The 27,726-nt window shown below is 34.5% G+C and overlaps 1 protein-coding gene across 2 annotated transcripts in view; it reads right to left on the bottom strand.

The window, feature by feature from the left end:
• The window catches only part of GSK3B (glycogen synthase kinase 3 beta), a 202,860-nt gene that overhangs the window by 48,197 nt on the left and 126,937 nt on the right, over positions 1–27,726 (bottom strand). For both annotated transcript variants that reach the window (XM_041752871.1, XM_041752879.1), the window contains exons 6-7: positions 24,580–24,686; positions 15,224–15,321 (exon numbers count right to left, since the gene is read on the bottom strand). In XM_041752871.1, the coding sequence (XP_041608805.1) occupies positions 15,224–15,321; positions 24,580–24,686 (205 nt within the window). The remainder of the gene's footprint in view (positions 1–15,223; positions 15,322–24,579; positions 24,687–27,726) is intronic.

Genomic DNA, 27,726 nt, shown 5'->3' with positions numbered 1-27,726 from the left:
ACCAGTAAGAGCCACCGATAAAGGGAAAATCTTTCCCAAAACAAAGAGAAACACTATATACATAAGGTATCAATGATAGGAATGACAGAAGCATGCAAGCCAGAAGAACTAGAGACCTTTTTAAAGAATGAAAGAAAAAGAAAAGCTGGAAACCAAGAAATTGTGTATCTGGTAAAAATATCCTTCAAAAGACATTACTAGGCAAATAAATGTTGAGTTGGTTACTAGATTTTCACTTTAAGAAAGTGCTTCAGGATGAAAGAAAAGGATCCCACATGCGCATTCTTATCTAGAGGAAAGAAGACCACCAAAAATAGTAAATATGTTGCTAAATGTGTATTTTTCCTTTGCTTTTAAATTTCTCAGGAGAAACTGAATGCTTAAAGCAAAACCATAAGAAAGTACTATGAAAGTATTAAAGAAGTAAAGCGCATAACCACAGTAACATAAAAGACAGCAAGGGGAAACAGAAATATACTGTCACAAGGTTCTTAGTTTATATGTGAAATGGTATATTATTATTTATAGAATGTGACAAAATAAACATGCCTATTTTCAATCCTAAAAAAAAAAAAACTTTAAAAAAATACAAGGATGTATAGCTTAAACTGCCCACTGGGGAAATAAAAAAAGCTCATTATATTAGTAAAGTGGCAGTAAAGGACAAAAACAAAACAAAACAAAAACACGGAGTGAAAGATAAATATCAAAGTAAAATACTTAAACTCAACCATAATGATAATTACATTGAATGTAAATGGTCTAAACACTCCAATTAAAAAGCAGAAATTGGGGATGCCTGGGTAGCTCAGCAGTTGAGCATCTGCCTTTGGCTCAGGGTGTGATCCTGGAGTCCCAGGATGGAGTCCCACATCAGGCTTCTTGCGGGGAGCCTGCTTCTCCCTCTGCCTATGTCTCTACCTCCCTCTTTCTCTCTCTCTCATGAATAAATAAATAAAATCTTTAAAAAAAAAAAAGGAAAAAGAAAAGATAGTAAGTATATGCTGTCTGTGAGAAATAAACTTTAAGGGGATCCCTGGGTGGCGCAGGGGTTTGGTGCCTGCCTTTGGCCCAGGGCGCGATCCTGGAGACCCGGGATCGAATCCCACGTCAGGCTCCCGGTGCATGGAGCCTGCTTCTCCCTCCACCTGTGTCTCTGCCTCTCTCTCTCTCTCTGTGACTATCATAAAAAAAAAAAAATTAGAAATAAACTTTAAATATAAAGACACATAGGTTAAAATGCAAAACATTACACCAGGCAAACACACCATAAGAAAGATGGAGTACCTACATTAATATCAGAAAATGGAGACTTCAGGGCAAAGAAATTAGAATAAAAAGTGTCATTTCCTATTGATAAAAGTAATTTTAAGTCTATATTTGAAATTACTGTGTAAATAAGAATGTAGAACACAGTAACTTTCGTATGTTGTTGGTAAAACTGAAAAATAGTAGAAAAATAGTAGAACTGCTTTGGAAAACAGTTTGGTAACTTCTTAGAATGTTAACATACACTTATGTGACCAGCAACTTTAGTCTTTGTCCTTTCTTGGAGAGAAATATAAACATATATCTGCAAAAAGATTTATAAACAAACATTCATTGCAGTTTTACCTGTAATAGCCAAAAACCAAAACAAGTCAAACATCTATGTATAGGTGAAAGGATAAAAAAATTACAGTATGTTCTAACAGAATACAACTCAGCATAAAATGTAATAAACAGGTAATATAAGCAATCTGGATGAATCTCAAAAACACATTGGGCAAAAAAGAGCTAGATACAAAAGTAACGTACATTTATGCGGGATTATGAAAAGGAAAAACTAATCTTCAGTGACAGAAAGCAGACCAATGGTCACCTGAGATAGAAGATGGGGGACTAACTACAAAGGGGTATGAACAGAGTGGTCAGCTCTCCTGGTTTGCCTGGCACTGTCCTAGAAAAGCACTCAGGTCCTGGGTACACTGGGATGTTTACTCACCCCTGGTTGTACACAGAAATATTTTTGGACTGGTGGACATGTTCTAAATCTTGACTGGATAGTTATATCCAGCTTTGTCGAAGCTTATTAAACTGCATAAAATGACTTTTATTTTATGTAAATTACATCTTGATGATGTTGATTTAAAAAGTAAAACAGACCATTATGTAATTTAGTACATTAAATAAATTTAGTACACTAAATAAAACCAGATGTTAATCCTTCTTATGTAGCTCTGTTAAGGCTAGCATTAAGAGTATCAGAGTCTATATTAAACTTAAAATCAGTCTATATTAAACCTTACAATCAGAACTATTTTATATACAATACGAATAGTCTTTAAGAAAACAAAGATATGATTTAAGATGCAAAGGAATTTAAGAATGCAAAGGTAAGGCAATCAAGAGGCATTTAAAACTTTTTGCTGGGGCGCCTGGGTGGCTCAGTGGTTGAGTGGTCTGCCTTTCACTCAGGGTGTGATCCCAGGGTCTGGGAACTGGGATTGAGTCCTGCATCAGGCTCCCTGCATGGAGCCTGCTTCTTTCTCTGCCTGTGTCTCGGTCTCTCTCTGTTTCTCGAATAAATAAATAATCTTAAGAAAATAAAAAATAAAAATTTTTGCTTAGTCTCTTACGTTATTCATTCACGTCATTTATTGAGTTCCTATCTTCAAAGAACTCTAGGGCAGAGAAACTTATACAATCTTCAAAGATCAGTACAACTAAGTAACTGTAGGTATGTGTGAGGTGAAAGTGCTACCCTGCACTAAAGTGAGGAAATGATTCAGGAAAGGGTTCTGGAAGGAAAGACAAGAGCTGATTTTATGTAAAGGGTCTAGGAAGCAAATGAGTCAGAAGCACATTCTCTACACACTACTGAGAGGTAGAAAATGGCCTGATTTGGATAATAGTAACAACTGAGTGGTGACAGAGACTAAGAATTGGATAATGGAGGGACAGCAACGTTAAAGGGTAAAAGGTAAGCAAGAGACAGATTATGAAGAGCAAAGATTCTAAATGCATCATTATCTGCAATCAACACAATAAATATAAGACATTTTAACAAACTATCCTATGTCTATTTGAGTATATCTTTAAGTTTTATATTCAATTTTATTATATACAGAGTGTATTTCTACCTTACTTTATTAAGAATATATTTCTACCTGATTTACTACAGCTGAGTTATAGATTTGGAATCTTTTGAACTATATAAATTTTAGAATCTTTTCGTTTTATAGATTAGAAAAACATTTGAAATGACCTCATCATTTCAGACACAAATCAAATCTTAGAGCTTCCTTGAATTTTAAGAAAAATATTTTCCCCCAAACTTTTAGACAAAGATACAGTTTTTACCCGCACCCCCCCAAAACCAAAACCTTATTTCTGGATTTCCTAAAAACTGAATCCCTCCAATGACTTAAAGGAAACAAAACTGCATATAAATGTGGTATGTACCTTCTATAAAGTATGATAGTTCACACAATTAAAAAAGGGGGGAGATGTTAAAAATTATCACACCATTGGAAAGAGTGTATGTATTTTCAGTTATCTATTATTAGAATAAGACCTTTCCATTTATTGCAAAAAAGCACATTTTCTTTGGCCCATCATCCTAGATCATGAGGGGTTAGTAGCAAAAAGATCCAAAGAATCAGAGATAGGTTGGCTACATTCCTTTGGGGGTGCTGTGCATGGTTAAATCCATCATTTTATTTGTATCTAGTCCCATCTGTATTTGTTGTAACATTTTCTCATTCATTTAGCTACATATGTACCCAGACAGTGATAAATTAGGAAGTATGATTAGGATTAGGAAGTATGATTTATTTCTTCAAAGAAATAAAGCTAAAAATCATCTGACAAAAGCTACCAAAGAATAGTTTTCACAGCTTTATTTTTAATAGCTCAACACCAGAGGTCGCCAAACTTCAGCAATAGAATGCTGCAGTGCAGCCTTGAAAACAAAGGTGAAGTCAAAGAAATCCTATTATAAAGTTTTTACTCTTCTTTTTTTTTTTTAATTATTTATTTTTGATAGTCATACAGAGAGAGAGAGAGGCAGAGACACAGGCAGAGGGAGAAGCAGGCTCCATGCACCGGGAGCCCGACGTGGGATTCGATCCTGGGTCTCCAGGATCGCGCCCTGGGCCAAAGGCAGGCGCCAAACCACTGCGCCACCCAGGGATCCCAGTTTTTACTCTTCTTAAAATCCTGCAGTGGTTTCAATTACCTACAGGCTAATGTGGTCTGGCCACTGCTCACAGCTCCAGCCTTCTCTGCCCCAGTAAACTTGTATTCTACTATATCCACCATTCAGAATCTGAAGCTCAAACCATAAACACACAACAGACCCGTAGGCATCTTTGCCCAAATTCATACATATGTCCTCCGTTTCCTTCCTCTCTCTAAATGGTCAATAGTTCTCCATGTTTCAAGTCCCAGCTCAAGAGTTACCTATCCTATGATGCCTTAGAGAGAGTACTACCTCCAAATAGAATACTTCTGCCTTTGTACTCTGCCCTGACTTCTGGGATAATACCTGCCTTACTCCATTGTCCCCAGTTGTTCCTCTCTTCTAAGTCTCTCAACTCCTTGACAGCAAGGACCCTTTATGTTCTAACCTAGCACCTAACAAAACATTAGTAGTAAAGTGATATGCACTCTGAAAGACTAAACGGACGCATTGCTAGGCCTCTATATAATGAAGCTTTTTAAATAAGTGGATGAAACCTTAATTAGCATAGAGACCAGAGAAATTATATGTAGCATGGTTGAATAATGAAACATCTTCACTTCTTTTCTGCAAAAAAACACTTTTCAGTTTGGTTAATAACTCTCAGGTTTGCTGCCTATACCAGTAAACTTAACAAATGTCTCTGATTAAAAAACTAGGAAACATGCACTGAACTATTCTATTTCAAAATATCAGTATTCTAATGACACTGGAATCATATCCAAAAATTTTACATTTTTGTTCCCAGAAAGCTGATATAAAATGTCATTCCCTCTGGTATTTCCCTACAATTTAAAGGTTTTCCTTTTTCAAATCCACTAGGTAGTAGCTACAATACTTAACTTTCGACATACATAGATATTATCCAACTTCCACCTCTTCCCTATATGATTGAAATTTTAGTATAAGAAACCCTTGTTTTTATGGTGCAATATTTTGCTCTTCCAATTTTCAAAGGCAAGAAATAAAAAGTTCTAATGACAGCAGAATGAATTTTTAAATCCCATTAGATTTTTTGAAAAGGGCATCAAGTTATCACGCTATTTGAACACAACTAAACAATTTGGCTAGTTTAAAGTATTCAGCCGAGGGAGAATGAACTAGTGGAGGAGGGTACCTTTATGTGTCTATGTTCTAGTCCATTCACTCTTGCACCATCTGTCATTTCAACTGATCTGTTCCCCCCCTCTTTCTCAAAGCCAGAGGATAGACATATAAATATGAGAAGTCTTCTGGAGTCCTTTGCAAAATTATGGTCAGAGTTTATTGCCTTCCTTAAAATATGGTAGAGACAATAAAGCTACCTTATCAACAGTTCCACAGATAGATGCCCTCATTCTTCTTTAAAAATAGCATCTGTATTGAGATATACTTCACATATCATGAAATTTAATCCTTTAAAGTATAAAACCCAGTGCTTTGTTAGTATATTCCCAGAGGTGTACAACCATCACTGTCATCTAATTTTACAACATGCTTTATCACCCCAAGATGAAGTGCTGTACCCAAGAACAATCACTTTCATCCCCACTTCTCCCAAGCTTCTGACAACCACTAATCTACTTTCTAACAGATCTAAACAGATGTTTATTCTGAACATTTCATATAAATGAATCACATAACATGTTGCCTTTTGTGTTTGACATACTCTTTATCCATTCATCAGATGATGGACATTTGAAATGTTTCCACTATTTGGCTATAATGTAGCTATGAACATTTATGTACAAGTTTTTGTGTGGACATGTGTTTTCAATTTTCTGAGGTATAGACAGACCTATGAATGGAATTGCTAGGTCATTTAGTAATCCTATGATTAGTATTTTAAACTTATTTAACATATGCAAACCATTTTTGGTGTGCACCATTTTACAATCCCATCGGCAAAGTGAAGGTTTCAATTTCTCCATATCCTCACCAATACTATTGTTTGGTTTTTTTATTCTAGCTATACTAGTGAACAAAATGTAATATTCATTATGGCTTTCTGGCCACCTGTATGTTTTTAGAGAAATGTTTATTCGGACCCTTTGCCCATTTTTTTATTAGGCTGTTTTTTTTTTTATTGTTGAGTTGTAGGAGTTCCTTATATAATTTGTATGTAAGTCCCTTATGATATATTGGATTTGCAGAACTCTCCTCTCATTCTGTGGGTTTTTAAGTTTTTTTGAAAAAGTTTTCAATTTTGATGAAATTCAATGTACCTATTTTTTTTATTATTGCTTGTGTCTTCTGTGTCATATCTAAAAAATCATTGCTTAACTGAAGTTCACAAAGGTTTCTTTCTAAGAGTCTTACAGTTGTGGCTCTTTCATTGTCCTTTGATCCATTTTGAGTTAATTTTTGTAATATGGTACAAGATAGGAGTCCAACTTCATTGTTTGCTTATGGGTATTTAGTTCCAAGCTCTAAAAAGACTGTTCTTTTCCCACTGAACTGCCTTGGAACCCTGTTCTATACCAAATGACCATAAATGTAAAGGTTTATTTCTGGAATCTCGATTCTAATTCTTTGATCTATAAGGCTACACTTGTAACATTATGTCTTTTTCTCTCTTTCTTTCTTTTGGCATGATTGAGGTAGAACTAACAAAACTGTAAGACAACTGTACATCATGGTGATTAATGTACATATACATTGTGAAAGGATTCCCAACATCTAATTAATACATACATCATCACATATCTTTTTTTTTCTAGTGAGAACGTTTAAGTTCTACTCCCTTAGCAAATTATAATAATGTGGTGTTATCAACTATAGTTGCCATGTTTTACATTAGATCCTCAGATCTTACTCAGAGATGAAAGTTTGTAGCCTTTACCAATCTTGCCTTATCTCCCCCACTCCCCAGCCCTTGGCAACTACTTTTCTATTTCTATGATTTTGACTTTTATCCTTCTTTTTTTTTTTTTTTTTTGGATTACACATATAAGTGATACCACGCAGTATTTGTCTTTCTCTGTCACACTTATCTCAGTGAGGGTAATGCCCTCTAAGTCCAATCATGTTGTCAAAAATGGTAGGATTTCCTTCTTTCTTATGGCCAAATTCCATTCCATTGTATATGCACTAGTCTTGATTACTACAGTTACAAATAAGTTTCTAAAATGGGAAGTACAATTATTCTAGTTTCATTATTCTTTTTAAAGATTGCTTTGACTCTCATTCTTTACTCCTTGAATAAAATTTTATACTTGGAAACAAGTCCCCTCCTCCCCACCAAAAGGTAACTATTGTTTTAATTAAGCAAACTACTGAATATAAGTAAAACAGACATTCCTGGCTGACACATATTCACAGGAGTCAAAAGATCTTTTTTTCCTAGAATCTCAACCAAAGTAGTATGCTCAACAAAGGAATATAAAGTAGAAAGGAGTGGCAGCAGTGTGTGTGGTGGGAGTGTGGAGGTGGGGAGAGATCAGCATCTCTTCACTGAAAAATAAAAACACTTCATTTTTCTAGCTTTAAAAATATCACACCCCCTTCCGAGACTTCTATTCTATTCTATTCTATTCTATTCTATTCTATTCTATTCTATTCTATTCTATTCTATTCTTTCTTTCTATTCATACATCATCCAACTCTTACTTCCTTTGAGAATCACTACTGGAGTGATTTTCTTCATGTTTTCTATCATAAATCTCAATGAAACAAAATATTTTGTTTTATAAGTATAATACAGCATTCAGTACGTTTTTACAAACTATAAATGACCCTCTCCAAGATTCCAGTGTTTGTTCATATTTTTTTTCACTGCTGAACTGTTAAGAATCATTGTCCTCAAAATTTCTAACTTTTTATTAAAAAAGGAAGCAGAGATTTCTCAGTAAACATTAGTCTTGAAATCAGGGTCTGGATAATGAATGCGTTAACCTGACAGATTTCTGTCCCTTTTCCACTTCTCACCTGCCCCTTTATTTACTTTATAGATTATGCCAAAGAAAAATAATATATTAAACCAGATCCTTGAAATTAAGGAAATACACAAAAGAATGCATAATGCAACTATGCAAAAAAAATGTGTGGTTGATAAGTAAAGGGTACTATATTCCAAGAAGAGTAATCCTATGAATGGTTTTTGACTCAGATCCTAAAATATGACCATCAGTAAATTAGTTTTAAGGTGACAATGTCATGAAACTTCATTTATGTGTAAAATTTTCCTTAAATAAAACATATCCTGGCAACTTATTAAATGATCTCACACTGCTTTGTTTTGAGGAAAGTAAAGATTTCAAATGGATGTCATTCTTCTCATGTCAAAAGATGAACTGGGTCACACTGCCAGGAAACCCACTTTCTCTGCCTGGGCACACATATCTATAGTGTACAGAGATTTAATCAAGTACAAGTAAGTTACTCTAGAGTGAGTAAAATTTCATAGTAATAAGTAAAAATTGATGTTTCTTTTGGTCAATGGAAAACATTATTTAATGTAAAAATGCAGATTAGTAATTACATTAAAATAATTGTTTAATGCCACCTCTACCCATTCACTTACTTTAAAAAATGCTGACATCATATTGTATATGTAATACCTATACTGCAGACAGTTACCAAAAAGTGTAACCATAGTACCTTGTACTAGTATAGACATATTTAACGTAGGGTTTCTGGATGAGCTTCAGAAAGCCCAAGAATCATCTGAAATTATATGGACAATTCTTGTGTGTATGCATTTTTCTGGAGGAGAGTCTATTTTCTACAAACAAATTTTCAAAGTGGTCTATGATCTAAAAGTTATTATGAACAGCAGGGAGCTCACTCAGAATTCCATGTGGGGTAACAGTGAGAAAGTGGGGGCTTAGGAAAAAGCGCTTATATTGTTCAAGTGATGTTCAAAAAACTAATGAATTTACTCTTTATTAATTTCATAATCAGATGCTTTTAAGAGTCAGGGTGAGATCCAAGCAAACTCTATTAGTAAAGGGGAATGGATACAAAATAAAACAAAGATAAGGAACTAGGGGGAAAAAAAAGTTGCTGCTCTAGTCAGTAATAAACATGGAAAACTTTAAATAATAAAAGAATGGGGGTGCCTGTGTGGTTCAGTCTGTTAAGCATCTACCCATGATCTCAGGGTCTGGGATTGAGCCCCACACATCAGGGTTCCCTGCTCAGTAGGGAGTCTGCTTCTCCTTCTGCCTCTCCCCCTATCCCAGCCCCTCACTTGTGCTCTCTTTCTCAAATAAAACCTTTAAAAAATAAATAAGAACAGATTAATCACATATTTTGTTTATAATTACACACAATAGATTACAAGTGTATACCACAGTGTATAATGGGGTGTACTTACATGTTCTGGAAAGTGGAGAAAAGAGACAGAATTAAGTTTAACATATTGTTCCTGCAGTCTGTTACCAACACAAGACTCTATAATATAAGAAATGTCACCAGGTAACATTTGACTAAACCTCAAATGTATGTTAGCAAAGACACATCATGGATCCATCAAAAATCTTAGGAAAATGAAGTATTTTTTATACTTATTAAACTCTAATTTAATTAGTATCTTAAAAAAAAAAAAAAAAAAAAAAGCTCTGTCTGACAGACCATTTGACAGTGAAAATGTTAAGCCAGGAAGGGAGAATATATACCTACAGGTGCTGAACAAGCCATAATATGGGGACAGGATAACTGAAAACCTAAAACATGTGCTAAACAAAGATGGTGAAAGTTAAGGTTAAGCTGTACTTGAAAGCAAAGAGATCCACCAATATTACAACTTTCATTACATTAAATGAAGCACAATAAATATGGCTCCATCAGTTCTAGATATCAAGTTAACATTATAGATTGTATTTTTCCCACACAGCTATAAAATTCTATAAGCAGAGGACACCAATTTACTAAAGATGAATCAGACAGAATTTTTCTATCATCCAGCCTCTCCAGGATTTGGCAGTGGTGGTGGTGGTAGTAATGGTAATCATCATCATAATCCTAATCACTTTCCTAGAATTAAGGTAAGTATAAATGTGGTAGTGTATGTTCAGTGCTTAGCTCAGTGCTTGATGCAAAGTAAAGTCTCAATGAGTAGCAGCTTTTGTGATTAGCAGTAGTTTCCCAATATTTGAAAATGCAGGCTTTTGAGGAGTCATTTATTCATTCATTCATTCATTCATTCATTCATTTATTTATTTATTTATTTATTTATTTATTTATTTATTTGAGGAGCCAATTTAGAGTTGTCTAAATTATACTACAAACAGCCTTCAGTCAAAGTGGAAGATCAGGAAAACATTATTTAGACAAACATTTATAATAAAATGGCTCTCTTAACTGAATGTTGTTTGCTAACAAAAGATTCCAGCAGAAAACAAATGAAAATGTCTGTTTCCATAGTTTCTGCGACTTGTGCAAAAAGATAACAATGTTTCAAAAAGTCAACATCACAGAAAAATAAAGTGAAAATCCTCTCCTACCCCTTTCCCCATAATCCCACTCTCCACTACTAAATCTTTTTCCTTCTAAATCTTTCTCTAGTGATAGGCATCATAAGAAATGAAATCCATCTACTTAGCTGTAATAACATAATCAAATAATCAAAAGATTATTTGGATCTTATTATTTCCTACTTTCTAATTCTTTTTATTTTTTAATTTTTTTATTATTTTTTTTAATTTTTATTTATTTATGATAGTCAGAGAGAGAGAGAGAGAGAGAGAGAGAGAGAGAGAGAGACACAGGCAGAGGGAAAAGCAGGCTCCATGCTCCGGGAGCCCAACGTGGGATTTGATCCCGGGTCTCCAGGATTGCGCCCTGGGCCAAAGGCAGGCGCCAAACCGCTGTGCCACCCAGGGATCGCCCCTACTTTCAAATTCTTAAATAAAGTTTTTACTAGAGATAAGACTTTATTGGCTCTTACCTTTGTAAGAGATATCTAACTTGAGTAATTATTGCTAAGAGAAATTTAACAATTTAGTAAAGTTCTACAAGATAAATTAAGTAACTTTAACTGCCTTATAATACTTTTATTCCTACAAATAATTTAAGTATCTCTATGTTTAATGTCATGTTTTTCTAAAAGAGATATATCCAAATCTAAAACTATGGAAACTATACTGAAATTCTATGATGAAGAAATGGGACTCTAATTCTGCTCTAAAACTCTTCCATTAGAAATGTTCAAATTAAAAAAAAAAAAAAAAGAAATGTTCAAATTATTACTAAGCATAAGCAAATGTTTATGGAATAAATAAAAGCATATCTCTAGGAACATTAATTTAAAACTCGAAATTCCACAAAGTTTGGTTTCCTTCAAGCTTTTAGTTTTGTGATATTTTAAGCCAGAAATTGAAATTTATGTTTTAGAATTTGGAGAAAGAAACTATTAGTGAAATCTACAGCATTCCCAGATCCAGAGCTTCACAGATTGCTTCAACTTCAATCTATTTGGGGAGTTTGGGGTACATTTGTCATTTACATAAATTAATGATCAAATCTTTGAGAAGCCAAATATATCATGTAATTTCATTTCAAGGCAATAATATATCACTTTACGGAACTTCATAATGCTATTATTTTCAATATCAATTAAGTAATTCAGAATATAACCATACAACAGAATCTATAGTCATTCTCAAAAATTACTTAAGTCAAAATATACTTCTTGTGAGAAATGATTTAGTAAAAAAAAGTCTACAAAACAGATGGCATTTTTGTTTAAACATGTATTATGCCCAGAAAAAATATCGAAATATTTATAGAAGTTATTTTTCATGATGTGCCATAAGTGACTGCTTTTGTTCTTTTCTATTTGTGTACCTGTGTTTTCTCAGTAATTTCTCATAAAATTTAATGAACGGATATAATGATAACAACTTTCCTTATTAATTCCTAGGTAACTCCAAATTCATGAATGAACCATGATTATCTTGCAGGTTAAATCAACTTAAATCTCTACTGAAAACTATTTTGGTGCCCGTGGGTAATAAAACATCACAATAAAATAAAGTTCCTGTTCAGAAAACTTATAGAATAATTAGGTAAGTCTACCACATATAAAATACTTGAAGTCTGCTGTATGATTTTCATTTTTTGCATACTCAGATTCAGAGAGATGAGTATCTATTTTTTCTGGAGGGTCAGCTACCTCCAGATACTCCAAAGCAATCCCCATGAAATTTTAAAGGGAGAAAAATAACAGAAAATAACAGATTTTCATTGATTCCCTAATTATTATTACCTCAAAAAACCTCAGAATTGAATTGGGCACTTATAAGACCACATTTCACGTAAGATTCAAATCTATTCTTGAACCCCTGATTAGCAACAGTATCTGTTTAAAATATAAAATGTGTTTAATAACACTTAACTTTGAAAGCTAACCTACACAACTTCTTTTCTGATTTACAACTTAGATCAAGAAAACTAGAATAGTTACATCAGAATTAATTATGAATTTTTATTTCAATGAAACACCACAAATATTAAATATTTAGGGAACAGATATACAGGATCAACAAGATTTTAGAGCTTTATTAAACACATACACAGGGATCCCTGGGTGGCGCAGCGGTTTGGCACCTGCCTTTGGCCCAGGGCGCGATCCTGGAGACCCGGGATCGAATCCCATGTCGGGCTCCCGGTGCATGGAGCCTGCTTCTCCCTCTGCCTTTATCTCTGCCTTGTCTCTGCCTCTCTCTCTATATATATGACTATCATAAATAAATAATAAAAAAAATAAATAAATAAACACATACACAAAACCTGTACAATGCTTATTAACCTCCCTGCAATAGGATTTAGAATACTACTCACATACACCACAACACAATGTTTCTTTATCTCAATGTAATATATTAACTTTAGGTCACCAAATGGGTGGTAAACTAGTACTGGAGTTTCATTTATTCTGAGCAGTTATGCTTAAAACTGTAAAATGAATCGAGAAGCTGGATATTCCAAAGTACCCTGGGATCCTAATTCCCTTATTTCACATCACCTTCAAAACAGAAATCTTGAAATATAGCAGGGACGTGACTATGTTCCCTACATATAAATGCAAGATGACAAGATAACACACAAATGAAGAGTGTTTTGTTTTAGAGTTGACCTACTACTACAAAGTGACCATGGACAACTTACAATAAGCCCTAAATGAAAATGAAGTCTTAAACCATCAGTAACAAACTGGTAGCGTCTATACTAAAATCTATTAAATAAACACAAACCAGTATTAGGAAAAAACTGAATTTAAAAGCACTGTAATGATGGTGGTGAAGAAAGCTCTAGATATAAAGGTTAACAAGATATGATGGCAAGCATGAGACAGGGACTTAATATAGATAGCCACTTAGCTTCATGAGTAATTTCATTTGTATCATGTATGCACTAAAATTAATGACAATAAATCATCACCAAATTCTAAACTATAATCCATATAAAAGAAACATTATTCTAATAAGCTAAGCATAAGTGACAAAATAGCAATATGCCCAGAGAATTATAGTATGGTGAGCTCAAGTACATCAAGTCAAAGCCTGGGAATAAAAGAAATGCTGAATGATTGCACAACAGTATGGGTCAAAATATGGCCCAATCTCCTGTTTTTTTGTTGGGCCTAAGAACTAAGAATTGATTTTATAGATATTAATTTGCAATCTATTTGATGATAAAGAATACTAACTTTGAACCCCAACAGAAAGAAATGTTACAGCCCCCCTCCAAAGAATTCTAATCTTCTATTTACCAGACTTCTATCACAAAAAAATTGTACTCATTATTATATTTTGAATTTCCTCAATGAAAAATTTGCAGAAATTTCTCTTCTCTTGTTGCATCTCTCTATGACATCTTGATTCGTGTTTTAGCCTACAAAGCCTAAAATATTTAACTGGCCCTCCAGATAAAAAGTATGCCAACCTCTGTATTAGAATATTAATTTGAATAATGAGGAATGGGCTTTTAGAAAACCAAAAGACCAACCTATATGAACTTAGATCTGAGTGTACTGTGGGAATCAGGAAGTAGATCTGATGAACAAAGGTTAAAGTTTAATTTGAAACTAAAAAAAGACGGTTATCCTAAAAAGACTATAAATACCACAGAAGTATCATTTGCAAATCATAAGGGATCGTGTGGATAGTAAGGAAGATTCTTGATCACACACTGGTCTTTTCAACCATATGCGTATACAATGATATTTAGCAAAATCATCTTATCAAAAGTAACATTTTTATAGAATGAAGTACAAGGAGTTTTAAGTAACTTAATCATAGTCTTGTGTACAACTGGTAAAAGCTACTGAGGAATTATGGCTCAGCAAAGAAAAACTAAATTCAAGCTGTCTAGATATAGAGGCGACTGAATCCCAAAGCAGTGATTTGTTCTTGGAAGTATTTAAGGATACTGGGAATCCATCTGTCAGGAATGTATGGTTCTTTCATTGATTGGAAGATTGGACTACATGACCTCTAAAAAGATTTTCATTTTGCATTTCTAGGAAATATTTAGAAAATCAAGACTAAAACCCCAAAGACAGCCAGTGTTGTTGCTTTGGACAAACTGTAACCTTAGAATGAAGCAATCTAGCGGTCTAAATATACAGACACTAGAATTTTTTTTTAAGGAGGTAGGAACTTTAAGGTCTCATATATTAAAAACTTTTAAATATTTATATATTGAATAAATGTAAGCATCATATGCTCAGCAGAATATCAGGAGTAGAGAGGACACGGTAAGCAAAAATTCACACAGCTTGTGCTTTTATTTGGTTTATACATTTTAGTGATCTTATGGCTATTAAGAACTTTAAATAACAAATATATCAATTTTTTGCACCAGGTATCTAAAATACCTTTTGTAGGATCATATAACAGAAGAATAACTCAATTAGAAACCAAAAGGTGGTGTTCTTATACTTCCTCTGTAGCTGACATTTTTTTGTGATCTTAGATCACTTATTTCATTTTTAGTTTTTCATCGGTGTGGGTGATACGGATTCTTAGAATACCAACAAAATTCACTGGAGTTCAAAAATTGATTCAAACTTCTTACCTTGATTATTTCCACCAACTGATCCACACCACTGTCCCCTGGAAATATAGGTTGTCCTAGCAACAGCTCAGCCAACACACAGCCTGCAGACCACACGTCTGTAAAGAAAAAAAAACAAGAGTTACTAATGCTTATAGCTTAAGTTGCTATGAAAACTACTTGTAGTTTTCTAATTTTACTTTGATCACAGAGTAAATATCACAAGCAAAAAAACAATATAATCCCAAACCAAAGGAAGAAAGTGATCAAACTATCCCTAAAGAGTTAAACTTAGCAAAGAGGAAATAAGGCTAATAAGAAAATTCCAACAAAGGGTTTAGGTCCATTTAATTATCAAAAGGTCAGGTGTCCAAATCTTCAACAACCAAGACAGGGGGCACCAAAACATAAGGCATGATTATCTACTTACTCTGCTTTAAAATAAGTGGAAGTGAAATAACCTTTGTACATTGGCAGTGCTTACAGAATAGCTACAAACAAGGGTTCAATCTCTATATGCAGTTTTTTTGTTTTTTGTTTATACACAGAGTCTGAATGCAAATTCTAATAAAAATTTTAAGCCTTAAATGGTTGGGTTTTGTGTTGTAATATGACTGAAGGAAAAACGCACTTAAATACATTATCTTCTTAAATGCAAAGATAGAGGAATAAATTTTATTTCACAAATCCAAAAAAAAAAAAAAGAGAGAGAGAGAAAAGGAGGGAAAACTGCTAAATTAAATCTATGAGGCCAGCATTACCCTGATACCAAAACCAAATAAAGACTCCATAAAAAAGAGAACTACAGGCCAATATCCCTGATGCACATGGATATAAAAATTCTCAATAAAATACTAGCAAATTGAATCCAACAATATATTCAAAAAATAATTGGTGACAATCAAGTGGGATTTATTCCTGGGTTCCAATAGTGGTTTAATATTCACAAATCAATCAACTTGATACACTACATTAATAAAAGAAAGGATAAGAACCATATGATCATTTCAATAAATGCAGGAAAAGCATTTGACAAAGTACAACATCCATTCATGATAAAAACCCTCAGCAAGTAGGTTTAGAGGGAGCATAATAAAAGGCCATATATGAAAAACCCACAGCTAATATCATCCTTAATGGGGAAAAAAGCAGAGCTTTTCTTCTATGGTAAAGAACAAGACAGGGATATCCATTCTCACTACTCGTATTTTAACATAGCCCTGGAAGTCCTAGACTCAGCAATCAAAAAGACAACAAAAAGAAATAAAAGGTAAGAAGAACTAAAACTTTCATTATTTGCAGATGACATAATACTAACATATAAAAAAACCCAAAAAATTCCACCAAAAAAATGCTAGAACCTATAAAAGAATTCAGTAGACTCACAAGATACAAAATCAATGTGCCACAATCTGTTGCATTCCTATACACAAATAATGAAGCAGCAGAAAGAAAACAAGCTGATCCATTTACAACTGCACCAAAAACTAGAAGAATAAACCTAACCAAAGAGGTAATTGATTTGTACTCTGAAAACTATAAAACACTGAGGGAAGAAATTGACACAAAGGAATGGAAAAACATTCCATGCTCATGGATCGGAAAAACAAATATTATTGAAATGTCTATACCCAAAGCAATTTCCACATTTAATGCAATCGCTATCAAAATACCACCAGCATTTTTCAGAGCTAGAACAAATAATCCTAAAATTTGTAGGGACCACAAAAAAACTCAAATTGCCAAAGCAAAGCTGGAGGCATCGCAATTCTGGGCTTTAAGTTATATTACAAAGCTGTAGTGATCAAAACAGTCTGGTACTGGCACAAAAATAGACATAGATCAACAGAACAGAAAATCCAGAAATGAAACACAAGAACATGGTCAATTAATCCTCAACAAAACAGGAAAGAATATCCAATGGGGAAAAAAACAGTCTCTTCAACAAATGGTGTTGGGAAAACTGGAGAGCAACATGCAGAAGAATGAAACTAGATCACTTTCATACATCAAACAGAAAAATAAATTTAAAGTTTATTAAAGGCGTTAATATGAGACCTGAAACCATAAAAATCCTAGAGGAGAACACAGGCAGTAACCTCTTTGACACTGGCCATAGCAACTTCTTTCTAAATATGTCCCTGGAGGCAAGGGAAACAGAAGCAAAAAGAAACTACTGGGACTTCATTAAAATAAAAAGCTCCTATATAGTAAGTAGAAATAGCGAAATTAAAAGGCAGCCTACAGAATGGGAGAAGATATTTGCAAATGACACAGCCAATAAAGGGTTAGTATCCAAAATATATATAGAACTTATAAAACTCAACACACAAAAAATAAATAACTCAATTTAAAAATGGATGGAAGATATGAATAGACATTTTTACCAAAGAGGACATACAGATGGCCAAAAGACACATGAAAAGATGATAAACATCACTCATTATCAGGGATATACAAATCAAAACTACAATGAGATATCACCTTACATCTGTCAGAATGGCTACAATCAACAACATAAAAAACAATAGATGTTGACAAGGATGTGGAGAAAGGAGAACTCTCTTGCACTATTGGTAGCAATGCAAACTGGTACAACCACTCTGGAAAATAGTATGGAGTTTCCTTAAAAAGTTAAAAAATAGAAAGAACTACCCTAGGATCCAGTAGCTGCACTCTAGGTATTTACTTAAAGAATACAAAAACACTAATTCAAAGGGATACATGCACCCCAATGTTTATAGTGGCATTATCTAAAATAGCCAAATTATGGAACCACTGACTGATGAATGGATAAAAGAAGATGCAGTGCATGTGTGTGTAGGGGCTATAAATAGAGTGACCATATAATTTAACTTGTTTTTAAAAGATTTTATTTATTTATTCATAGACACACAGAAAGAGAGTCAGAGACATAGGCAGGCAGACTCCCTGCAGGGAGCCCAATACAGGACTTGATCCTAGGACCCTGGGATCATGTTCTTAGTCTAAGGCAGATACTCAACCACTGAACCACCCAGACATCTCAATTTAACTTCTTATTTGGTAATACTTCTTAAAGAGAAAGAAAATGCTATTAGTAATTATCCCAGGACTATCGGGTAACTTGACTAATTTTTTTTAAATTTTTATTTATTTATGATAGTCACACAGAGAGAGAGAGAGAGAGGCAGAGACATAGGCAGAGGGAGAGGCAGGCTCCATGTACCGGGAGCCCGACGTGGGATTCGATCCCGGGTCTCCAGGATCGCGCCCTGGGCTAAAGTCAGGCGCTAAACCACTGCGCCACCCAGGGACCCCTTGACTAATTTTTTAATCAAAAGTTTTGACTAACTTTTTACTGACTTAGGAAAAATAATCTCAATCTCTCTCTCTCTCTGTCACAAACACACACACACACACACACACACACACACACACACACACGTATAATATGGAATATTATTCAGCCATAAAAAGGAAGGAAACCTTGCCATTTGCAAAGACATGGATGGAGCAAGAGTATCATGCTAAGTGAAATAAGTCAGAGAAAGCGAAATACTGTATGATTTCACTCCTATTTGGAATTTAAGAAACAAAACAAAGGGGAGAAAAAAGAAAGAGAGAGGCAAACAAAGAAACATTCAACTATGGAGAACAACTTATGTTTATCAGAGATAGGTGTGGGAGGATGGGTGAAATAGGTGATGGGGTGTGAGGAGTACATTTGTGATGAGCACTGGATGGTGTATGGAAGTGTTGAATCACTGTATTGTACACCTGAAATCAATATTACACTGTATGTTCAATAACTGGAATTTAAATAAAAACTTTAAAAAAAGACAAAAAAGGGGAAGGTACTTGAAGAGATCAAGGTTAAGACTAGAGCAATAATCATTAATTTTCAATATGTAAATTTTGATGCTGTAATGACATATCCAGGTAGTAATTTGGGTAAGAAGCTGACTCTTTACATGTAGTATGTGGTATAAAAAATAAAATTTATTTCAGTGTGCACTGCTTTATTTTAGCCAACTAGAAGTTTTCTATACTTAGCTTTTTAATAAATGAATTTTTCATGTTTGAAAAAAAAGTACAAGGTGATAGGAGGTTAGGGAAAAGGAGAACCGCATGATAGCATAGGAAAAGCACAAAGGAAAATAAAAGATGTGAGAACTAGTATCAAGGTACATAAAAGCAAGTAGAGTCAGAAAGCAAGCAGAAAGAGTAAGGAGAGGAAAAAAACATGGAAATGCAAATGAAGGGGGAAAAATGAAGTTAATGAGGAACAATAAGTTCAAATTTGGATGGAAATGTGAGATATCAGCCTGCCAGTATATTATTTTGTTGTAAAACATTTTAAGGAAAACAAAACAAAGTAATTCACTTTTATTTTTAAAAATATTTTTAAAAAATTTTATTTATTTATTCATGAGAGACACAGAGAGAGAAAGAGAGGCAGAGACACAAGCAGAGGAAGAAACAGGTTCCATGCAGGGAGCCTGACGTAGGACTTGATCCTGGGTCTCCAGGATCAGGCCCTGGGCTGAAGGCGGTGCTAAACCGCTGAGCCACCCAGGCTGCCCAGTAATTCACTTTTAAGTCAAAGTGGAAACTTCAATCCTGAAAGTAAAGTCTTAAAATAATTTAATTAATAAGTTTTAGTAATTTATAAATAAATTTAATTAATAAATTAAAAAATAATTTAAACTATACATCCTGGCATACCCCAAATAGTCCTGGTTTAGATTTGTTGTCCTGGGATAATTATTTATAGTATAACCGTTCTCTTTTAAAAGTATAACCAAATAAGTTAAATTATGTATAGCCCACCATTAAGACTTCCTGCAAGGAAAAGCTAATTTTCAGTTTCTGGATGCCTGAGATTTCTAGGTTTTGTATGAACCAAAAATCAAGTGCTTTAGAAGATGAACATAAATCATTGCTTGGCTTTCTCATCTACCATTAAGGAAGGAGAAGAATGGTGAATGGCATAGGGTCAACAGATAATTTAAGAGGTCTGATATGGTTAGATGCACTATCAAGAAGGATTAGAAATCCCTGCTCCAGTGACTAACTTTATACTGACCTAGGAAAATAATGACACAAAATTTATTTAAGAAATTGAAGTTGATTTTGTCCAGTTCCAAGAAATGATAACCAAGACACCTATTTTGCAAATGCTGACCAAAAAGAGCCCTCCTTGATATACTAGGTAATTGCTAAATGAAGCAAATATCAAAACCTGCTAAGAAAACTTTACTTCACTCAAAGCCAACTAATATTAACTCTTAATATAACATGGAAAAGATACATATCTTCATTAACTTAAATGCTTTATTTTGATCTAGGTTTAAAAATATGCTTTTACTTAGCCAATTAGATGGAAGGTTATATGCACTCATTTCTTTCCTTTCTAGTAGAGTGTAATTCATCTCGGAAGACAAGGCTGGAAAAAATGCAGGGGAATAATTGAACTTTCATTAAAAAACAATGGGAAATACTTTCTTAGGCTTCGTCTTAGGCTAGGTCAAATATGGGAGGACAAGGAGTAAACCATTAAGGAACACTACTGCTTAGTGGTTGCCAAAAATTAATAATCCTGAAACTCAGGTGGCAACTATACCAGTGGTCCTCAATGTTAACTCAGGCAAACTACCAAAACCAAGATATTTATCATTCACTTTTTGGGAGATATCAGATCTCTTCTGTTCATACTATGCAGGACAAATGAAAGATATTCTCCAAATAAAATAAAACAGAAGGTACAATAGAATAAGCACTTTGGCCCAATGACCTATCTGGTTATTTGAGGATTTCAGCCAAAATAGTGTTTGGCTTTATTCTTGGTAACTCTAATTCTTGGTAAAGGTGATCTTGGAAGACCATCTACTTTAACATATTTAATTTACAGATAAGGAAATTGAGGCACAATAAAGATCAGGGACTTGTCAAGGTAAAGCTACTGAATAGCAGAGCCAGGCCTGGAACCAAATTTCAATTTCCAATTAAGACACCACTGTCTTGAGTAAGTGCCTCCCTGTCAGAGAATAACTAGCTGCTTCTTTGAGGGTCTATAAACTCAATTCCTTGTCCTGAGGAAGCTATTGTTCTCTGCCATTTCTCAACAAGACAATATAATCAGAGCCATCAGCCTGAGCTCTGGTTATATCCAAACAGGACAATAATTCACCCAGAATCAGCTACTCTTTCATTTCAAATATCACTGTTAAAAATATTTCTAAAATGTATCTGCATTAATACACTTCTAACTACTTCTGTTTCTGCCTACAAATCATCCAGTCATGAGAGGAAATATCCAAGACTAAAAGGGAGATCAAATCCAGAATTAGTAGAGTTCAAAAGACTGCAGTTGAATCAGTGGCATATGGTGAGTCCTAAGCCTAGAAAGTCAGGTTTCGGCTTTAGTCGTAAGAAGGAAGCTACTGAAAAGCAGGCACTCATAATATCCAGAGAAGTGGTTCTTAATAGAGAAAATGGACTAAAATGCTCTTCTTTTGCAAGATGATTCTAAAGAATTGCTAAGGCATGTGGATATTTATAGAAGTAATGCACTCTTAAGCGGGTTACAAGTTTATATAAACATGCTTTAATGTGCCAGATGATACGGTCATAGTTTTAAAAGAAGCAAATTGCATTTATTTTAGGTGACCCTGGCACAACTCATCCCAATATCTGGTATGCAGATATCACAGCATGTATTTGAATAAAATATAAAGTAGCCAAAAAACCCAAAGATATTTCCAAAGATAAAGGGCTAAAACTTGTTTCTGCATAGTCAAAGTTAACAAATGCCACAAAACAAATACGATCTGTTTCGTCATTTCTTTTTTTTTTTATTTTTATTCAATTGATTAACATATAATGTATTATTGGTTTCAGAGGGAGAGGGAGAGGTCAGTGATTCATTAGTTTTATATAATACCCAGTGTTCATCACAGGTCCTCCTTATCATCCATCACCCATTATCCCATCCCTCCACCCATTCCCTTCCAGGGACCTTCAGTTTGTTTCCTATGATTAAGAGTCTTTTATGGTTTGTCTCCCTCTGATTTTATTTTTTCCTTTCTTCCCCTATGATCCTGTTTTGTTTCTTAAATTTTCAGTGACATTGTTTTTCTTTTAAAGATTTTATTTATTCATGAGAGATAGAGAGAGCAAGAGAGAGGCAGAGACACAGGCAGAGGAAGAAACAGGCTTCATGCAGGAAGGCGGACATGGGACTCGATCCTGGGTCTCTAGGATCACACCCTGGACTGAAGGTGGCGCTAAACTGCTGAGCCACCCAGGCTGCCCTTTCAGTGACATTTTATTTAATCTTCACAGCCACTCAGAAAAGTAGAACTGTTAGCAACCTCCACTTCATAGCTTAGCTAAGTAATAACAAACCTGGAACTCAAATCTAATTATACTCTAACCAAAATACCCTTTTTGCTATTTCTCATTGGTCCCTTATCATAGGCCATAAAACAGCCACAATAAAATTTTCATGATTTTACACACACACACACACACACACACACACACACACACACACACTCATACAATTATTCTCTCTAGCCTCCAGTGTAGCAGGTCTCAAAGCAGGGTCTGCAGAGCCCAGGGCCTCCTGAATCTTTTCAGAGGTCCTAAATGATAAAACTATTTTCTTTTCTTCTTTTCTTCCTTTCTTCCTTTCTTTCTTTTTCTTTTTTTTTTTTTTTAAAGAATTTATTTATTCATGAGAGACAGAGAGAGAAAGAGAGGCAGAGACACAGGCAGAGGGAGAAGCAGGCTCCATGCAGGGAGCCTGATGTGGGACTAGATCCCAAGACTCCAGGCCTGGGCTGAAGGCAGACGCCAAACTGCTGACCCATCCAGGGATCCCCATATTTTCATAAGAATACTAAGATGTAACCTACCTTTTTCACTGTGTTGATATTCACACTGATGGCGCAAAAGAAATGATGGGTAAAACTGTAGGTCCTTTGACACAAATCAAATTGCTCTTTTGCAATTTTTTTTTTTTTTTTTGTCTTTTGGTAAAATAAGAGTGGTAATGTGTTTTTGTTTAGAGGTCTGTGTTCATATCAGATAATTTCCACTTGTATTAAAAGACAAAAACCATCCACATTCTGGTTGTTCTAAGTGTTCTGTAACTATGGCTGTTCTGTTTGGTTGGTGGGTTTGGTATTTGCATGCTCTTGTTCATTTGTTGGACTAAGGAATTCGTCTCAGAAACAGTATATAACAGGGGCACCTGGGTGGCCCAGTCAGTTAAGGGTCTGCCTTTGGCTAAGGTCATGATCCCAGGGTACTGGGATCAGCCCTGCATCAGGCTACCTCCTCAGCATAGAGTCTGCTCTCCCTCTGCCTCCCTACAAATTCATGTTCTTTCTCTCTCTCAAATAAATAAAGTCTTAAAAAAACAGTATATAACAAAGAAATAATTTTGACCTTCATCTGTACCCTTAGCCTAAGGTTGCTCCTCCTTTCTTAGCTTTACTATTCATGTCCAGCTGATAGTACTATGTCATTCTATTAGCGGGCTAAAATAGGGTAGAAGGAAGTCACTGAAGAATGAAGCAAATCTCCCTATTCAATTTGTGCTATCACTAAAGATCTTCTGTGAAGACTTCTACAGAATCAGTGGGTTTAGTCAAACTAATGAAAAGTCAGAATTATTTTTGTGACTGACTTAAAAGTAAATAACCAACTGGGACAGCATAGTGGGAATGTCAACACTATGGCATCCTATCACTTGCATCATCAACATTATGGATGCAAATTCTCAAACTAATGATCAAGCTCAGAAGTTAGCATTTCAGGAGAATTAAAATTTTAATTTTTAAAAGATTTTATTTATTTATTCATGAGAGACAGAGAGAGAGAGAGAGAGAGAGAGTGAGAGAGGCAGAGACACAGGCAGAGGGCTCCATGCAGGCTCCATGCAGGGAGCCTGATGTGGGACTTGATCCCGGGTCCCCAGGATCAGGCCCTGGGCCGAAGGTGGTGCTAAACTGCTGAGCCATCCAGGCTGCCCCAGGAGAATTAAAATTTTCAAAAAGAAAAGATATACCTAGGACTTATTTGAAATTTTAAATTAAAGACAAATGTAATATAACAGAACCATGCAATCATAAAGGAACAGCTTTATTATTCTCTTGAAAAAATCCTAGAAACCTTAATATGAAATAGTATAAATAAACCTTAAATTCTGAAAGTTGACATTTAAAATACTCTACACATTTCTGCGTATCAGTCTTTAAGTAGAAACAGACTTTAGGTCATTTCTACTTTTATATTTAAGTCAAAATATTGATTAGTAATACTAAATTACTAAAAAAAAAAAGATGCAATTAATAATTACAAGCCATTATATTTATATCAGTACTTACCTATACTAGAGGTATAATCAGTGGCTCCAAAGATCAACTCTGGTGCCCTATAGTACCGAGAACAGATATATGAAACATTGGGTTCTCCTCGGACCAGCTGCTTTGCACTAAAAAAAAAAAAGAAAAAAGAAAAAAAAAGAAAAAAAAGCATAAATTCTTTAAGCGTAAACCTTAAAAGAATCTAAACTGTTATCATTCACAACACTGAACATTTAAGATTCACATACTTTAATTCCACAACATGCAAAAAGGAAAAATATGAACCCTAACTATCTGACAAAAGAAACTTACAATTATAATAGTAATTAAAAAAAATAACAGTAGCTTTTAAAGAATGCATTTGTCAACTGTCACCTAAAGAAAAAGAGACAAAGTCATAAAAGGATAAATGCTGAATTTCTTGTTATCTTCTGTTCCTTGAAAACTACCCCTAAAATATAAAGAAGAGTAGAAAAAGAAAAAAGTATCTCCACCCACCAAAAAGCATAGTACTGGGTTATAAGAATAAATAATTCTTACCCAATCAATATGTTTTTTTTTTAACAGAAATTGATCACTCTCTTATAATTTGACTTCTGCATCAGAGTAAATATCCTGGGGTTTACTCAATCTACTTTCTTTTTCTACTTTGTTGGTCAATTTATTACTTGCCTAAATATTCATTACCCTATAAAAAAAGACCTGCTCTCTCCTGTAGGTCAGAGACGATTCAGAGTTTCTGAATTCTAATTCTGCTGTTCTCAGTTACATGTTCTCTAATACAAAATTTTTTTTTTAATGCTTGTGGCACTGTATATTAAACATTAAGTTAAATTTAGTTTCTTTTGAGATGTCTCTCAGGATAATTTAAAGATACACTGAAATAAACTCCTGTAGAAGCTAACTACTTTAGCATACGATGACAGCAAAGATAAACACAGGCAATCAATACAAACAACAAAATCAAAATAGTAAGAATGTAAGGGAAGGGAAAATTTTGAAGTAAAGGTATAGGAAATCTGACTAGAGACAAAAGAAAGTAGTCACAAAGATTTCAAAGTTTGGACTTTCTTTTCTTCCATTATTTCTGGTCAGTGATAACCCTTACCTGAACCTGTTCTTCCTTCATTACAAGTTTTGAAGGTGGGAGGCAGTTTATTCTTTAACATTCTCCCCAAGTACTGACACACAGCAACAATTTCATGAATTAATAAATATCAATCCTTGCTTTTAGCCTGCATGAAAATTAAGATACCTTTCCAGCTTAACTGATAAAATTTTTCTACATTATAAAGGGGTTTTTTTTTTTAATTAACAAGACCGATTCCAATTACATAGTCAGAAAATTCACTATAAGACAGAGAACGTAATATTGGAAACTGCATCCTGTAGAGTTCAATACTTGATGAAGCTACCTTCTTTTCCTTCAGGTGAGGTTGGATGTTACTTTCCACCTTTTGAAGGATGAGAGCTTCCAATAGAGTGACCACAGATAGTTCTGAGAAAGCCCAATCAGCCCTTCACCTACTTCTACAGGCCTTATTTCATCCAATAAAAAATTACTAAGAGAGTAATACTGTTTTTGTTCAAGTTACCACCAGCCTGGCCCTAAGATCCTAAAGTATATTTAAAACTCTACTTGCCTAAACCAACTGTTTAAAAACAAAAAAGGGCAGCTTTGTTATTTATCAGAGCAATTAAAAATGACCTATTATAATACAAGTGAAATCTCTTTCAAATGTATTAGAACAAAGCAATTCCTATGTCCCAATGAAATGGTCCTTAGTAGCAGTGTTTTGACACTACGGTAAGAACAGAAACACCACTGAACTTGATGTCTCAGTCTTTTTACAACTCATAACAGTCAGTCGCTGTCAGTGGGGAAGATAACCCATAACAATAAAACTCATCTGATTTTGGCAGTTTGTCCACTTTGTTTCAACAAGCATCAGATAAGAGTTTTGATTTGATATACTTCAGCTTTTCTTACAGTTGAAGAAAGACTTAGAGCCTGCAAAATAAGCTAAATCCTACAATAGGTGTCTGAAATCAGTTAACTGTAAAAAGGGGATGGTCTAAAGGAGTACACCATTATGAGACTAAGAATCGACTCATGATAAAGCAGATGTGCTTGTTTTTTTAAGACACTCTCAAGAGACACTCTATGGAAAATCTATCTTATGTTAAACCTAAAATTTAAACTGTGGGTTGATACATAAGTATTAAAAAGAGGTGGAAATAGAGATATTAGATGTGGGTCAGTATCTAAAAAGAGCTGAATTGAAAAGAATTTGTGAGGATGAAAAAAATTGGAGAATCCAAGTTATGTGGCAATTATTAAGGGACTGAGGGGAGGGAGACTAATCTAGATGGAAAAAGGTTAACTGAGTTACATGAGGATATAAGCTTGGTTTCATGTTGAAAGGATAGATCAAAGAGGCAAAAGATGCTGAATACTATGAAGATAAAAAGGATGGAGTCTTATTAACAATATAATGTTACCAAGGAATCATTTTAAGGAAACAAAGAACACTGCAATTTGCAGGAAAGTAGAATAAGAGAATTACAGAGGAAAAGGAAGAACATACTGCTACTAAGGTTAACAGCGAAGTGAAAAAGAATGCGGTAACAAATGCTAATGTTTTTAAAAACTAGTTCTGGGGCACCTGGGTGGCTCAGTTAGGCAGCCAATTCTTGGTTTCGGCTCAGTCATGAGACGGAGTCCTGCACTGGGTTCCCTGATCAGAGCAGAATCTGGTTGGGATTCTGTCCTTCTGCCCTTCAATCCCCACCCCCCACTTGCTCTTCACCCTCACCAATGAATAAATAAAATCTTAAAAAAATTAGTTCTTATTAAGAAAAACACATAATAAAAAATTCAAACAATACAAAAGTACCATCAATGAAAAAGCAAGTTTCCCAAGCACACTATACTTCCAGTTTCCTTTTCTACTAGGAAACAATGTTATGGGTTTATTACATAGCATTCCAGAAATAAATAATCATATATCTTTTTTTTTTTTTAAATGTTTATTTATTTATTATAGTCACAGAGAGAGAGAGAGGCAGAGACATAGGCAGAGGGAGAGAAGCAGGCTCTATGCACCGGGAGCCTGACGTGGGATTCGATCCCGGGTCTCCAGGATCGCACCCTGGGCCAAAGGCAGG

Source organism: Vulpes lagopus, chromosome 1 (assembly GCF_018345385.1).
Source record: "Vulpes lagopus strain Blue_001 chromosome 1, ASM1834538v1, whole genome shotgun sequence".
Lineage (NCBI taxonomy): Eukaryota > Metazoa > Chordata > Mammalia > Carnivora > Canidae > Vulpes > Vulpes lagopus.
Note: the sequence above shows the minus strand (reverse complement) of the source record. Positions and strands in the feature narration are given on the sequence as shown.